The sequence below is a fragment of the Puntigrus tetrazona genome, unplaced genomic scaffold (genome assembly GCF_018831695.1).
Source record: "Puntigrus tetrazona isolate hp1 unplaced genomic scaffold, ASM1883169v1 S000000401, whole genome shotgun sequence".
Taxonomy (NCBI): domain Eukaryota; kingdom Metazoa; phylum Chordata; class Actinopteri; order Cypriniformes; family Cyprinidae; genus Puntigrus; species Puntigrus tetrazona.
Genome location: NW_025048054.1, coordinates 950,001 through 962,500, shown reverse-complemented (window position 1 = coordinate 962,500; position 12,500 = coordinate 950,001). Strand labels below are relative to the sequence as shown.

General features: G+C 37.8%; 1 protein-coding gene across 6 annotated transcripts in view; it reads right to left on the bottom strand.

Annotated features, from left to right (window-relative positions):
• The window catches only part of glis3 (GLIS family zinc finger 3), a 30,086-nt gene extending 19,013 nt beyond the window's left edge, over window positions 1-11,073 (bottom strand). Inside the window, exons 1-5 of one of the 6 annotated variants that reach the window (XM_043231739.1) lie at window positions 10,789-11,073; window positions 9,658-9,990; window positions 7,701-7,869; window positions 5,842-6,336; window positions 3,687-4,179 (exon numbers count right to left, since the gene is read on the bottom strand). In XM_043231739.1, the coding sequence (XP_043087674.1) occupies window positions 3,687-4,179; window positions 5,842-6,336; window positions 7,701-7,869; window positions 9,658-9,940 (1,440 nt within the window). In that variant the 5' untranslated portion in view covers window positions 9,941-9,990; window positions 10,789-11,073. Of the gene's footprint in view, window positions 1-3,686; window positions 4,180-5,841; window positions 6,337-7,700; window positions 7,870-9,657; window positions 9,991-10,739 lie in introns of all 6 variants that reach the window. The other 5 variants (XM_043231735.1, XM_043231737.1, XM_043231736.1 and 2 more) reach the window with 5 other exon arrangements.
• Window positions 11,074-12,500: the final 1,427 nt, after the last annotated feature.

The following is a 12,500-nucleotide window of genomic DNA, read 5'->3' as shown; positions in this document are numbered from 1 at the left end:
TGACCGTGATGATGATTGTACTGAGCGACTAAGAAACCAAAGGAGTCTGAGCTTCGGCGTCTATAAGGCGTGTGCTAATCAGATCATCACAAACCCTGCCAGAGGCCTCGAGCTACCACGGTACAGTATCATATTAATATACCATCACGCCCAATTATTATATTCATTTGTGCAACAGAAACTCCCTAGCTTGTTTATAACGGGAAAATAAAAGTAAAAACGTGCACACTTGGGTTTGTAGTGTTAATGTGTGGTTGCCAGGTTTGTTTTTCAGCAGATGAAAGTCATTATTAACATCAGCGTGAATGAGCCGTTTTTATTGGTAGATTGATAGATGAATAGATATATAGATGATGGACTGATATTTGGACGGATAGATGTATAGATGATGATGGATGGATGCTTAAAATTGATAGATGGATGATTGGATTGATAAATAAAGGGACAGATAGATTAGATTGATACACTATACTACTACGCTCGGATAGACAGATGATGGGATATGATGGATCGATAGCTGGATGAATAGATAGATAATCTTATAGATAGTTGAGTGAACCGATAGACGGATGGATGGATGGACAGATCTGTGTCTCTGGAGCAATAGAGGAGAAATAGACGACTACACTGTATGGGTCAAAATTATACAAGTTTCTTTCAAGACATTTTGTACATTCCCGACCACACGCGGATCAAAACTAGCTTCTTGATTAGCGATATGCACGCCTCAGAGACTTCATTTGGTCCACTTTAAAGGTGATTTTCTCAGTATTTAGATTGGTTTGCTCCCTCAGATACCAGATTTTCAAATAGCCGTAAAGTGATGCACAACTATACAACAGTTGTTATTTATCACTCCGATTACAGATCATGTATAAATCTCAACTTCCAAAAGCTGTCCCGTATGGCAGGTGTTTTCTGGAAGGGCTGATAGGTCTGTGATGGTTCGGGTCGTCGGATCTGTGTCATTACACCCAGAGGAGTGTTTGTGTACACAGAAAAGACTCTTTGTGTCTGACTTTCCTCGCTCTCATTGGAAAACCCTCTGTCGCCATGACAACAGCAGAGGCTTCTTTAATGAGTAAGTGTGCGGAGCTAAAGGTTGACCGCAGGTATGTGTGTGCGATTAATGATTGATCAAGAAAACAACTTGATCTGAGGAAAATCACAAACCCTTGACACTGAACAACCCTAGCAACCCCTTAGCGACGTGTTAAAGGCGCCGAGAGCACCTTAGCAACTGCATAGCAACAGCATGCACAGTAAAAAATCAGCATCTTCGCGTTTCTGTATCGTTTTAGTTTTTCCTCATCATTAATTGTACTTTTATATTGAACGAATGACACTAAAGGTTTGATGTAAGTCTGAGACACAACATGCTGATACGGTCTCTAAATGTAAACGCAGTAGTTGATTAGCAACAGTAAATATCAAAAATATAACAGATCTCCATCGCTTTAATTCATTTTACAAAAGAAAACCTAATTTAGAATATGCAAGCATCTGTACTTGTGGTTTTTGATGTGTTTCGTTGTCTAATTCGTCCCAAATCGGGATACATTTAGAAGCAAAAAGACATGATGTGTTTTGTTTCCTGAGAAACTTAAATATAGTTCTGTATTAAAATAAAAATACTGGCCAGAAAAGATCATTTTTATTTTAATCCCCTGGTGTTGTTCACATTGCAGTCACAATTAATCAATTTTATTTTAATTTCTATTTTTTTGAATGTAGTATATTTTTTTATTTCATATTTTGTTTTTTTAGGAGATTTTATAGTACTAAATTATACTTATGCAGTGATTATAATGCATTAAAATTATACATATTATGCATTATAATCCTTAACTATTTAAACACACACACTTTTTCCCCTCATTTTTAAGATGCTTTGGATAAAAGCTTGCTGAATGACTAAATGTCAATCTTTAAATATTGTAAATATTTGTACACTGTAAATATTGAATGCTTAAGTTTTAAAAAACCCTTTAAAAAACAATTTAAAATGCAAAACGTTAACTTTTGGGTTTTCCAAACAGCACCAAACTCTCATTGATCAGAAAACAATAGAACTACATAATTTCTTTTTTTTTTGGTTTAAGATAAATATATCTTGATTTGAGGATACTTAGATATTTTGAACCCGAAAACAAATACAAACACCATTAATAAAAAATACTTATGACTATAGTAATGTGAAACTGTGGAGGAGAGGATTAAGATTTTTTTTTAGACCCACAGAAACACTGCTTTTTTTTCCCCTTTTATTTAATTTAAGACACAATTTAAGAAAGTGGATGATGCTACACGTCTCCTTTTGTGTCTCCCAGAAGAACGTTAATCACACAGCATGTCCCTTTAAATATGTTTGACTCTAAAAGCCCGCCTGAGCCCGATCTGACGCTGTCCAGCACCCCGTCCACTTGATTGAGGGCGTCGTGTCTCTGCCAGGGCTTAGACCTGAGTCTTTTGTCCCTTTTTAATAACTGCCTAATTGCACAAACTCCCATGTCAATTATAAAGGATAATCACTAATTAGCTGACGGCTGGAGTTAAAAACCTCACCGATGAAGAGTAATGCAGCACATTAAAGCACACGACTACACCCAATATATCGCCAGGGATTTGGTTTCTTGTTAACGTCTTAATGACGATTATTAGCTAGTTTAGAGTCCCAGCTAAACAAAAAGACATGGAGGGCTTTTTCTCTGCTGTTGATGCAACAATAGAAAACCCTGAAGCTCTGCAGTGCATGAAACAGAAGAGATCAACGGATGAAGACTAAGTCTAAAACACGGGCTTTATTCTACATAGAAATGTTCCTTAATGGTTCTTTAATTATGTCAAAAGTTCAGTTTGGAAACCCTAACACGGTTCATGTTGGGGAACACGATGCAAAGAAAGTGTTGTTTTGGACGGTGATACAAAAGAGACGTCTGAAACACTGCCACTGAACCAGAGACGTCTTCAGGAGAGCAATAATATATATATATATATATATATATATATATATATATATATATATATATATATATATATGTGTGTGTGTATATATATGTATATGTGTGTGTATATATGTATATATATGTATATATATATATATATATGTTTTATATAAGTTTTAGTAATTAAACTTTTTTTTGTAAGTAAATATTTTCATTGCTAGTTTTTATTTAATATATCCATACAGTTTTTTTATTTCACAATTAAAAGAAGAGGCAACCAATTAAAAATAAATATGTACATATATATATATATATAATTGTATATATATATATAAAATTTTTTTAATTATATAGTATAATTTTATAGCATACTTATATTGTTTTGTATTAATGTTAGAGTTTAATATAAAGAGTTTTTATACAGATTTGTTGTTTTATAATTAGCTTTTTTTCCCATTTTGAAGATTCAGTAATTTTGTGTTTGTCATTTCAGTCACGTTTTTAAAATGTCTGTATAGATTTACATTTTCCAGTGTGTTAATTACATTAAAATTACAAATATTACATTTTTTTTTTCAGTTAATGCTTATATTATTTCCAGTTCATTTTTTAAACGATTTCATTGGTTATTATTTAAATGTTTCTTATAAATTGTCCGTGTTTCACATAAAAGTTGTGTCTTTATAAATATATGGCAGTATTATGTAGTGTTATTTATTTTTTCACATGTGGAGGACTCACCGAGCACTTGTTGGGTTTCTCTCCGGAGTGGACCCTCATGTGGATGAGGAGCTTGTAGCGTGCGTTGAAAGGCTTGTGTCTGCGAGGACAGCCGGCCCAGAAGCAGGTGAAGTCCTCGCCCTTGCGCTGGTCGACGTGGATCTTCTCGATGTGCCTGACCAGCTCCTCTCGCTGGCCGTAAACAGCGCCGCAGTCCAGCCAGCGGCAGCAGTGTCCTCCGCCGGCGTCCTCGTCCTCGTCCTCCTCCAGCATCGACGGAAGGACCCTGAGGCTGCCTGAAGACGCCGCTGGGATCTGAACGTGAGAAGCTCGCAGATGGGCGCTGTAGGGCGGCGGAGGGCCTCGAGGAGGACTAGGAGACCTAATAATAGCGGCCAGCTCAAACTGAAGCTGTATGGAAGGCGACGGGCTGTTTTTTGTCCCTTGTTGGATCTCCTGTCCCGGCAGAAGTTGGTGCTCCACCACTAGATTGGTAAACTGGTCTTCTAGTGCGCTGTAAAAAAAAAAATACAGTGGTTTTAAAGGTAATACTACAGTAAAAACGATTAACTGGTTAACGGTATATTGGGAGAAAAACTGTATTTTACATTACAATTTTACTGTAAAATAAAATTTTTGGAAGTAGAAAAAAACACTTATATTTTACAGTAGATAACTGTAAACTGACGTTGCCACGAAACCAGTCATTAGGATATATATATGTTTTTTTTTTTGATTTATACGTCATCTTTGTTATGGTTTGTTAGTCTCTGACAATATTAGAAAATCTAGAATCTGAGGGTGCAAAAAAAAATTAAAATTTTGCAAAAAATTGCCTTTAAACTAATTCTTAGCAATGCATATTACTAATCAAAAATTTTGATATATTTAGAGTAGGACGATTGCTAAATATCTTTATGGTGCATTTTAACATTCTAGTGATTTTTGGCACTAAATAGATAATTTTGACCCATACGGTTGGTTATTGATATGAATATTCCTGTGCTTCTGTGCTCCAGAGACATGTTTGACATTTTATCTTAAATAACTATGTTTCCTGTTGGTTTTTCTTATCAGTTGTGTACATAGGATTGTATGTTACATCTAATGTTAACGTTATTTGCATTATTTCAGTTTCAGTGTTACCATGAAGGTGCACCTTCTACATACAGTACGTAATATTATATCAGTTAATAAAATTATAGTATTCAAACAAAAATTTAAAGTAAATCCATAAAATGTGGAAAATGAAGAATGCACGCAAATAGAAAAAAACCCTTGCAAATTAAGAAAACATCGTCAGGTGAGCTTTTTGTTTATTTTAGCCTTTTTTTAAAAATATTATTAGCCTAAATAAACGGAAGAAATACTACACAATTACTGTAACTGTGAAATGTTAAGTAAGCTGGCTATTTTTTACAGCTTACAAATTAATCATCAGTTTATTTGCCTACATATTATATTTATTATTATAGAAAATAAATACAAATTAAAAAAAAGGGTACTGTAGTAGTACACACTAACTAATAGTTTCATTTGGACTGTGGTTATACAAATGGTAATCAATGGTCACTACACTTTTACTATATATTTTTAATAAAACCTGTGCTCCAGTGGGGGAAAATACATGTTTTTTCGGCAGGGTTTCCCTGATAAATGTCATGTTATAGATGCGTCTTGAACCCGCGGACATGAAAAGAGAGCGCCAAGTAGCCCAAATCCGCAGGAAAACCACAGACTTGGCAACACCGTGTTTCTGTGCTGTCAAACCCATGAAGATGTTTACTTAATTTGCTGCTGGGTTTTCTATTAGCTGGGTTTCTCCATATTTTACACGGAAAAAAAGACAGCAGTAGTTGCCAGAATTTTACGGTAACAATACTGTACATTTTTTTTCATATTTTACCCATTGGTTGGGTAAAACATTTAACCCTAGCGCTGGGTAGTTGCGACACGGTGGTTAGGTTACTACCCAAAAAGTTGGGTTAAACGTTTAACCCAATTGCCGGGTTTGTCCATATACTGACCCAATGGGTCAAAACAATCCAGTGTTGGGTAAAATACGATTTTTTTACAGTATCGTTACCGTAAACTTTTGGCAACTACAGCTGTCTTTTTTTTTACTGTAAATTTATTTTACAATGTGTCTGCGGAAACCCTCGGCGCCTGGACTGACCTGTTTTTGGAGCCGTGTTTGTCGGGGCTGGGATGAGGGATGCAGCTGCCTCTGATGCCCAGCAGGTGTCCGCAGACATCGGACTGCAGAGGAGAGGGCGTGGGACGCGAGGCCGGCGACGTGCGGGAGCCGATGATGTACGCCACCAGCGACGTGGGCGAGGTTCGGATGATGGAGTTGAGGTCGAGGCCGAGGCCGTCCGACAGAGGAGACAGGGACAGCGCTCGCTTTTTGGAGCGGGTCGAGAGCCGCGGACTGCTTGCGTCCTCCTTGAAGAGGTAATGCGGTAGAGACGCCGGGTTGGAGATGGATTCAGACACGGAGCTCCCAGGAATGAGAGCGGCATCCGCTGCTTCTGAAGTCTGGTTAAACCCTAGCCCTAAAGGAGGCAAAACGCGGTAACCGTAGGGCCAGTCCAGTTTACTGCTGCGAATCGACTGGGTCTCGGCGATGCTGAGGGTGGTCGAGGCCAGGGATTCTCTCGACAGTAAAGACCTGCAAGAGAAAGCCCGGAAATTACAATGAAATGTTTACCACAGAACTCATTTACTCAGGAACCCAGGGTGAATTATTCGTACGGGTTTCTATTCCATCACTGAAACACTCCAGATGACTTTGAGAATATCCCAGTCACTCTTTTCTTTTAATTTAAAGGACTAGACCCGTCGAACTCCAAAGTCAAGATACATAATGGATTCCCAAGACTATATTAAGTTGTCGTTCACTGAAAAATCCATTACATAAGTTTTAGTTACACATGGAAAACTGGAATTAAATTTAGGTTATAAAATCGTTGTGGGAACATTGTTTTGAGACGTTTGTAAAATATCAATAATAAAAACAATATAACGTTTACAAAACGTTTCTTAAGTGTTCTGCTAACATTGTTTTCACCCTATTTTAAACATTTATTTGAAAAATGTACCGTTTCCTTGTCATTATTAGAACTTTATTTAATGGTTATAAAAAGGTTCCATGGAATGTTATGAGAACATATATCAAATGTTAGTAAAGTTACAAGAACGTTCCATGACCATTAAAAATGTTTTGTTTGAAAGTCCGTTCTTCTGCATTTGATTTTTGTAGTGCATTTAAGATCTTCACCAGAGGAGATAAAAGAGGGAAAGTCACGGGACACCTTGTGGACGAATGAGACTTTTGGTAGAAAGTGAAGTTTTCAGTAGATAATGGCCGCCTGTTCTGCTTTGGAATACAGTGCAAGCGCTCTATTTATACGGTACTTTCTGGACTTTGACAGCTTGTGGATAACACAAGCTTAAACATACAAATGTTAGGAAATTTTTTTTTTTTTGGAATTTCCAATCACACAAACCACTATTTTATTCACAATAGAACAAAAGATAACGTACTAAATGTTTAACCTGAGAATTGTACAGTTTTATGCACAAAATGAGCTCATTTCGAATCTGGTGCCTGCTAAGGGTCTCAAAATATTTGGGCCATGTTTATCACGGCGTAGCATCTTCTCTTCTTTTAAAACAGTCTGAAGATGTCCGGGCCTCAAGGTTACGAGTTTCCGGAGGTTTGGGGTTGAATTTGGTCCCATTCTTGCCTGGTATAGGTTTGAAAAAAGACAGTTTGGAGAGCCTTTGCTCATCTTTACTTCTGAGAGACTCTCTAAGACCTCCTTTTTTATAGCCAATCATGTTACAGACCTGATGTCAATTAACTAGTTGCTAGATGTTTACGATCAGTGTCCATGAAGGAACTTTATCATCCTTGCAATCTTTCAATCGCACAAACGGTTCTTTACGCTTTAATGATCATTGAAAGTTCCTCTGAGGAACCCAGAATGGTTCTTCTGTGGCATCGCTGTGAGGAGCTGTGGGGATATTTACCTGGCGTCAGTGAAGGGAACAGAGAGTGAGTGAGGTGGGCCGCTTTGGACCGAAGGCTGTAAAGAAACCGGACCCAGACTCTGGACCAGCATGGCATTGCTTGTCACCTGCGGGATCGAACCTCCACACGGCCCAAACACTTTCCTGTTCATCCCCAAAGACAAGTAACCTGAGAAAGAGTCACGATGCGTGATTGAGTAGCAATCCTCCTGCGTCATACTCTATAAAATCCTCAAACAATTGCACAAAATCTAACTTTCAGGTTTGCGAAAGGCACAAGACGTCTCGAGCTCACTTAATGCTAAACTTCAGACTGTCGGGATAAAATCTAGCCATTAAAGAGCAGGAAAAACTGGCACTAAAAGACTCCGAACCAGTCTCCAGCAGAGAACTAATAATCAAGCTCTGCGTTTCCAATAGATCAGAGGCAGTTCTGCCCCGGAGATATAATTATTTTCCTTCCTTGTACAGCGTAACAGGACTATGATTGGTCTATTCAGGCGCATATCCTGATTCCTCAGTCCTGCTTACTCTACCTTTATTGTTTTTCATGCAGTCGATTAGAAGTAACTCCGCATGAACTTCTAAATGGCGCTTTAAGATGATTCAGGGCTCGGTAATACCAACAGCCTCTGCCTTGCAGATTCACACTGACTATTAAATATTAAGTTGAACATCGCTGTTGAGGATTAAGTAACTAGCTGGCTAACATGCGGTCGGCGTTTGGTTAAAATAGCAATAATTACTTCATTTTAGAAACGTCACGGTAGTTTACAATTGAACAGGACGTTTTTGTAAAGCATTTTTGTTCAGACTACCTGAGCTTTTGTCCTCTAGCGTGATATTTTTGTTCTCTATCAAACACAGAAACACATGAATAGTCATGGAATTCCTATAATAAACCCGTAAAGCCGAGGAAGCGTTTCTGCTCTGTTAAGTACTAATGAGTTTCTCTCTCTGGCTCGTTTGGGTACAAGCTTTCTGCTTGGTTAATTATCAAAAATATGAGAGCCAGGGTTTTGGGAAAAGACATGGACGGACGTGACTGAAGTAGAAACCAGTACAATGTGTTTTGGAGGAGTTGAGGTTCAGCGTTGTCTAGTTTACTCGTTTAAAGGTTACAAGAACATTTTTACAGCCTTCTATGGACTTTTAAAGCCGAAATACGTTATTTGAATGCGACTGTTTTAAGAACGCCAGTTGTCGCGATTAGAATGTTATTCACCGTGCGCAAAAATATTTCCTAAAATGTTCATATAAATACAACTTCAGAGAATGATTTCTCAACAAAACGAGAACGTTTTGCGTACCAATATCATCATAATGATGTTCCGAGAGTGCTGATAAACAACAACTTTGAAGAACTCTCTCGACTTGGAGAATGTGAATCAAATACGAATAGCGACGAATAGTTTCCGATTAGGAAATGCATTTTTTACTGAAGGTGTTAAATGAATTAGATCAAACCGAAATTCGTTTGATGAGAATGCATGCCTTGGCTTTGTTCTGGCAGTCTGAGACGAAACGGAGGCTGGAAGTGCTGTTTAAATGGCAGTGGGGATGTTCAATAGTCCCCTATCCGTTCTGGCTCACTGAGCTGAGCATTATGGGTAGAGTTGAGCTCGGACATGAAGATATGGCCTTTCTCCCTCAAACCCCTTTCAAATATGTGACCATGGAGCACAGAAGCAGTCTTAAGTAGCTTGGGTATGTTTGGAGCTATATATTGTATGGGTTAAACGTATCCATTTGTCTTTTCATTATTAGGGTTTTAAGCAAAGATTGTATTCCATGGAGGTATTTTGTAAACTTCCTACCATGTCTTAATTTTTTTGAACCCTCAGATCCCAGATTTTCAAACAGAGTGCTATCCTAACAAACCGGACATCGATGGAAAACGAATTATTCAGCTTTCGGGCGATGTAAAAACGAATTGAAGACGTTTGTCGTGGCTCACGTTTCGTACCGTTGTCTGGGCCGCTGGGTCGAGCCGGCTGTTTGGAAGAGGATCCCGGCAGTGAAAGGGGCGGGGCTTGATGTCTCGAAGACTGCGCACATCCCAGCTTCCCGTTGGTCAGGACCTGTCTGCGGAGGCTCAGCGCGGGAAGAAGGGCAGGGTTTCCGGGTGTAGTGTTGGGATAGAGAGATGGAGAAGAGGAAGGATCCGTCTGGACCCTCAGGTGAGGTACCTGAGCCGCGCCGGATGGAGAAACCATCAGGTTACAGCCTTTCCCGTTCATGTCCGCTACTGGCCGATCACCATCTTCTACATTCAGAGATACACGGTCACCTGATGAACATGAAGCACAGTCACGTTTCGATTGGAAAACGTTTCGTCTGGTTATCTGAAAATGTGGCTTACATCTAAACGATCCACTTTTTTGATAGCATTGACTACGTTCGGTTGCATAAGTCAGTCGCAAGGATCGCATGAGGCAGGAATAGCTCCTTACACTGTACTGTATGTGAACTGTAACGCAATTTTACAATTTTATCACAGAAGGTCAAAGAATGAGGTTCTGTTCTGTGTTTGATTAGTTGTTTAGTAGGTTATAATCAAACTGTAAACATTAGATTCATAATGTTAATGCTACATTTAATCCTAACTGTGGGACAAATACAGTATATTAAAATATAAATTTTTTCGCTCCAATCGAATTCCCGCCGCGGTGACGTCATAGGGGTAAAATAAACAGCATCGACTTTAAACGTGAGATCTTTTCAGATGAACATGTTTAATGTTAGTTTCGATATTATGAGTGAGACGAATACCAATCATCTGTAAGATTTCGTCGTTCATTACGAAATAAACAGCTTAAACAGAACTATAAACAGAACTTCTGCCGCGATGACGTCATCAGGACACAATAATAAGCGACTCAAAAAGATTTTTTTTACAGGAGCATTTTTTAAATGGAGCATACTTAAAGAGTTATTCGCGAAAGCTTCATTATGAACCAATAATGTAGAATAAACACAGATTAGCTTTTGAAATCGCACTTTCGCCAATCGTATTCGTCAAAAGCTAGTGGAACTCACTTGACGAGCATCGCGTCGGTTGAACGTCACTCGGTGTCGGTAAACTCACCTGTTGAAGCCTCCCCGTGTCACCTTGATCAAAGTAATAAAGCGCCTCAGACGCGCTTCTGCCGCGGTGACGTCATCGGCAGCGCGCGGTTTCCCGCGTCTCGGGTGAGTTTTGAGCGGAGTCTGTCGTGTTTAAAGCGTGTTTAAAGCGTGTTTGAAGCGTGTTTGAAGCGCGTTTGCTTTACCGCCGAGTGCCCGCGAGCTGCTGCTGTTGCTGTGTGGGTTTGTGATGGTTGTCAGGGGCGGGTAGATCAGCCTCATTTTGCCCTTTTGCCCCGCGAAACCTCCAGCGTGTGAATGTTTGGCAGCATTACATCATGGCACGCTTCGTAAACGCCGTATTTGGATTCTTTTCCACATACTTCTAATGAATGTGACTAATAATTAAACCCGCGTTACTGTAACTTGTTTAATAACTTTTGGAAGTGTGTGCACCGTGCAGTTCATCTTCGAGCAGTGCATTACAGCTTTCACTCAAAAATAATTACAAAGACTTCATTGTAATACTTGCAAAAAACATAAAATATGTTAATAAACATATTATGAAAATATTATGTAATGGTGTGTGTGTATATATATATATATATATATATATATATATATTTATATATATATATATATAGACATATATTTTAAATTTTACAACTAAATGCAATTTACAGAGAATTAAATGTGTGTGTGTGTGTGTATATATATATATATATATATATATATATTATATACTAGCTTTAAAAAAAAAATATATATATATATTTATATATATATATATATATATATATATATATATATATATATATATATATATATATTTATATATATATATATATATATATATATATATATGTATATATATATATATGTATATGTATATGTAAATAATATATATATATTTATATGTAAATGTATATATGTATATATATTTATTATTATTTTTAAAATTATATATATATTTTTAATAAGCTAGTAAAAATGACAAAATTTTATTAACCTTTATTTAACCAGAAAAGACTCTAAATATTATAATGAAAGTGTTTGGTGTATAATTTGCGCTCTTCACGTTGCCTTTAATTTAAAAAAAGCAAGTAAAATTAAGATGAGAGTGACTTTTTGAAGTAGAAAGACAGAAAACCATACTCCAGTAATCTCTGTTTGGTTTTTATACTCTACGGTGTAGTTATGCGCATGTTGATGGTGTAATATGAAGATTTAAACGATGAGTGCTTGGTAATATCAGTTATATAAAGGAGGTCTGAACAGGTGTTGATTAGTTTCACGATGGTGTAGGTCTGCTGGGTTAATATTACTCATGACAGTCCTTGCACTTGATGAAACGCTTCATTAAATCGAACAAAATGAAGTAGACGTTCATGCACGAAAGAAATAAACGATGCACCGGTACCCTGAGCCTTCAGTGTTCCCTATAGCGGTGTTTCTGATCTGGACTTGCACTGATACTGTACTTGAGTTTTAGTACTGTTTCTCGTCGTCGTGGCGACAAGGGAGTTTATTCTTCGGGAGAGATTGATAAAAGGATTGGTCTGCGCTCAGGGTGACCGAACCGGCATTAAATGCTGGCCTCTAGTGGAGATGGCAGGACAGAAAGTCTGATGATCGTGTTTTGATCCGTTCACACTAACACGGCGCTCATAATGAAGTGGATTTTATCCTGAGGGATTCACGGCGAGTATTCAGAAGTAATGAAATGAAAACTTA